The 4,500-nt window shown below is 40.6% G+C and overlaps 1 protein-coding gene across 1 annotated transcript; it reads left to right on the top strand.

Annotated features, from left to right (window-relative positions):
• The first annotated feature begins 353 nt into the window (after positions 1–353).
• fibina (fin bud initiation factor a) lies at positions 354–3,825 on the top strand. The gene has a single exon (XM_008412039.2). It carries the CDS (start codon positions 2,856–2,858, stop codon positions 3,480–3,482), a length of 627 nt encoding a protein of 208 aa, XP_008410261.1. The 5' UTR covers positions 354–2,855; the 3' UTR covers positions 3,483–3,825.
• The last annotated feature ends 675 nt before the right edge of the window (positions 3,826–4,500 follow it).

Here is a 4,500-nt window from a genome sequence, read left to right on the forward strand (position 1 = left end):
TTTCTAAATCAGCCCTTCTGGTGGGTTTTAACACTGAGTTATGATATTACAATAATTATATTACAAACCCCATTGAAATAAGTGCAATGTAGCTTTAAAATGCTGGAACTTTTTGTAATAATTTAAACACTGGTGGCCTTAACTAAAAAGGCAAGTATGAAATCCTTTTTATTTTATAAGGATCTTCTTTCTCTTATATCTACCCACCAATAGTCTAAAAATGCTGTGTTTCGATGTAAAACCGCAAAAATATTTCGTATAACTTAAAGGTTGTTTGGCAACAGATTAATTTGTGAAGAAAAATCCCAGAAGTACTTTCAAAGTGGTTAAAACAAATATGTTTATCAAAGTCTGTGTGGCGATTTATGACAATGAATCATGTTTTTAAACGTTAATAAAGAGTAATTGAAAGAAAGCTTTAAAGAACACAGATAAATCTTTGACCCAGTAGTGAGTTGATCTTAAGTACTTCAGGCTGCTCCGCGTTGCAAACAAACACCGTTCTGCAGTGGAAATATTTGGTATATTTCCATCTCAGGAAACATTGCTTGTCATCTGCAAATGCACATTCAGTTCAAACCACGGAAAAAGAGAAAAGCATAAAGATTTTCCCAGAATGAATTCTGTCTCTGCATGATTATAGCTCAGTAAAGATCCACAGTGACAAAATGGAAAACCATTCTGAAGCCTAATTGTTGAAAATTGGTCGCGTTTTTGGAAACTGTGAATCCTGTGTCCTCCAGGTATCTTGGCTTCCCAAATAGTTAAACAGTGTGTTTTATTCAAGTTGACACAATGGTGAAAACCTCCTTGTTTAACTCCTTTATGTGTCACTGAACAGTTGCACTTTTTATGTACACCACGCTCATAAAAGTCCTCTGTAGCCAGTTGCGTCCTTAATCAAAGATGTGCTCTTCACACGCAAAAAAATACTTCGGTTTTTCTTTGTTGTTTTGCTTTTTATCACATTTTCAAATAAAGATTTCATCTATTTATGGAGAAAATCTAACAAAAAACATCTAGTAATGTCAGATTTTGTGATGGAGAAGGAAATAAATGCAGAAAGGAATATTAAAGTTACTCGAAGAGGGTTAAAATCCACTTATAAGATTTAGAAAAGACATGAAACAGACAAATGAAGAACTGGAGAGTTTAAGACCAGAACAGCAAAATAATGATGACAGAAGAAAAGGACAAACAGCCCGGAGGACTGCAGAAAATAAAACAGGATGGAAAGGAGGAAATTAAACTAACTGGCTTTCGAAGTGGGAAAGTGGATAAATGACAAGGTTTGACAAACTGGTGAAACTGGGAAAGAACCTGAACACAAATAAAACACTTAAATACAGATGGAGAGGATGTTACTAATCAAAATCTAAACAGTAACACCAAAATAGGAATCAAAAACAGTACTCAGAAAACACAACAGGAGCAAAGAATCTCAACACAAAGGAATTAACACTGTATGGAACAATGTAGGTGACAAAAATCAACAACCAAAACTAGTCCAGTTCACAACTGAAAGCACAAACATAAAGAGATCATGACAGGCTCTATGAAAATACAACTTAAATGAGAAATTATCTCTGATTAGCCTATATTTTTATTCCATTTCATTAATCACACTGGTGCAGAGTTGTCAAATAAATTTATAATTCAGTTCATTTATGTCTGTGTTTTCAAAAAAGAAACAGTTTAAGTCGTTTAAGTTCTGTTCATCGCTGGTTTTATATCGGATCAGCTCGGTATTGGCCGATACTAAACCTCAGATATCTGCAACGGTATCCAAAGTGAAAAAAGTGGATCAGTGCATCCCTATCAGAGACACTAGAGTGTGGCAAAAATAATCTCTGTGGGGGTAAAAACTTTTTAACAACATCTTACTTTAACAAAATACTGTATTGATTATAACTTCGAAGGATTGCAGGGGAGCTGGTATCTGCCTCCAGTAGCAGTGATAGTACGATTACTTGAAGACTGTACTTAAGTACATTTTTTGAGTATCTTTACTTTACTTGAGTATTTATTAAGTATTTTACCCCACTCCATTTCAAACACAAATATAGTACTGTCAACTCCACTACATTTCCAGGAAGCCTGTCGTTACTCGTTCCTTTTTGCTCAGCGTAGCTTTAGTCCGCTGTTGCTGATTTTTCTTTCCTGAAATGCAATTAGCCACACACTGTGCTCCTCACAGTCGCCGCTCACACCTGGGATGGGGGTGAGAGAGGGACATTTTGAATAAAAAGAAAAGATAAAAATGGCCTTTTGCTGCAGTTCTTATCCTGAAGTCTGTACAGTTGTTGTATTCTTTTTGTCAATACATCATTTCAGGAAGTTACAGAGTTCAGTAGAAGCTCTCAGAAAACAACACAGCAATGTATTAATACTAGAAAATATAATTTGAACCTTTGAATACTTGAGTGTTTCTAAATGAATGCACTTTTGAGTATTTTAGTCTTTTTAAAAGTTTAATTAGAGTAAACCTTTGACTTGTAGCTGAATAAGATTTCACCATATCAATACTTTTACTCAAGTATTACTTTGTCCACCTCAGTCCTTCGAAGGGTTAGAGGTACAAACTGTACAGACTTCCATAAACTGAGAAAAACAAACAGAGAAGAAGTCTCTGTTCTGATACATGAGACATTAAAAGGACAGCAAAAATAATTAGCGGTGAAAATATGCGTGTGCGCGAATTAGGGGCCACCGGGGCCCCTCTCATTAAAAGAGGCAGTCTGTGTATTTCCTGTGAAGTGGGACTGACTGTGTAACTTGAGTCGGGATGAAAACTGAGCTCCGGATCCGGCTGCCCGTCCAGATGCAGCTCGCCGAACAGAGACGGAAGGTGCAGGATGGATCCCGTCCCGCTGCTGCTCGTCCTGCTCGCATCGTGGCCCCTGTCCTCGGCGGTCTACGAGGGGCCCCTCCAGCCGGAGATCTCCAACGGCACCTTCCATCACTTCTTCGTCCCGGACGGGGATTATGAGGAGACGGTCGACCCGGAGCACTGCCAGATGCTGTTCAAGTTCTCCGACGTGGTTCCGTGCGCGGCCGCGGAGGAGAGCGACGCCGCGGTGCGCGACGACTTCATCATCACCAAGCTGCAGGCGGAGGACGCGGCGCGGCTGCTGGAGGGCATCGGCCGCGCCGTGGCGCACGACCTGGACGGAGAGGACAGCTACGGGAAGTTCCTCCTGAAGGAGATCTCCCAGATCGGCGAGGCCTTCTCCAGCGTGGACAAGTCGCTGGTGGAGCTGGAGGTGAAGTTCAAGCAAAGTCAAGAGACTGAGCTGAGGGAGGAAGAGCAGCTGAACGGCTCCGTGGTGAAGCAAGTGAGCGACATCAGAGGCGCTCTGAGGGAAACCACCGACATCTCTCAGGGACTCAGAGACAGACATGAGCTGCTGTCTCTCATCATCCGCAGCCATGGCACCAGACTGAGCCGCCTGAAGACGGAGTTCCTCAATGTGGGCTCATGAATGTGCTTGGGAGACAGTGAGTGTTATAAAAGAGCCATCCAGTTCATCAAGCAACTTTCAAGTGTACTGTGTGGTTTGTGAATATGCCTCTGAAGTATTTCACCCTGACCTTTTGGGTGTTCTCGTTCCGCGGAGCTATGCGGGGAGCTGGAACAAAAACATCAACACATTCCTGTAAGACAGGAGTGGGAAAAAAGCAACGAGTGGATAAATTATGGCTGTGCCACCACTACTAGAATGGTTTTGTTAGGTCAGAATGATTAAAATTAATGTTCTCAGATGTCAATCTGTATTATTTGAACGTTGTTGATAGTTCATTGAATAAATATATATTTCATAACAATGAATTTCCCCTTTTGTTACGGTCAGGTTGAAGAGCAGACCGGAGTTAGAGTACATTTTACAGAACTTGAATTTATGGGAAGTTTTCCAAAACATATAATTTCAGTAATTCAAGCAGTGAATCTTATATAAATATATATTTTTGTTGAGAAAAAAAATTAAAAACAGAAAGGTCTGAAAATCACATCCATATGATGCTTAAAAGTTAAATGTTTGCTTTAAAAGCAGCCACATTTTATGTGCAGTGTTGGTTCTGCTGTCTCATCTTTCTCTTATTCTCCTTAGATTCTGTGTTGTTGGATTACTGTCAGGCAGGTTGATCAATCCTTCACAGTGGTGAAGGTACTGGTACTGCGGACCAGTCAAAGTTAAACTGTCAGCAGAGGAAAAACCTGAAATTCTCTACAACAACCTGATGTCCAGACCGTCGTCGTCTGGATGAGTGACGTCATCAACACCAGAAGATGACACGGTTCCCTAAATCCTCACTCATTATGGAAACTTCAAGCCTCTTGGATTCCATCCCTGTCTACTCATGCTCCAAACTCTGACCTAAAACTCACTTTCATCTGGAAAGCGTTAACTGGACCTCTGAGCAGCAGTCCGGTGCTTTTTCTCCCAGCTTCAGACACTTCTCATCTTAATTAGTGACTTTATTCACTAATGAATGCAGCAG

Source organism: Poecilia reticulata, linkage group LG6, assembly GCF_000633615.1.
Source record: "Poecilia reticulata strain Guanapo linkage group LG6, Guppy_female_1.0+MT, whole genome shotgun sequence".
Taxonomy (NCBI): domain Eukaryota; kingdom Metazoa; phylum Chordata; class Actinopteri; order Cyprinodontiformes; family Poeciliidae; genus Poecilia; species Poecilia reticulata.

Coding starts and splice junctions, on each gene's coding strand:
- fibina (XM_008412039.2), top strand. CDS start 2,856: ATGGATCCCGTCCCGCTGCTGCTCGTCCTGCTCGCATCGTGGCCCCTG.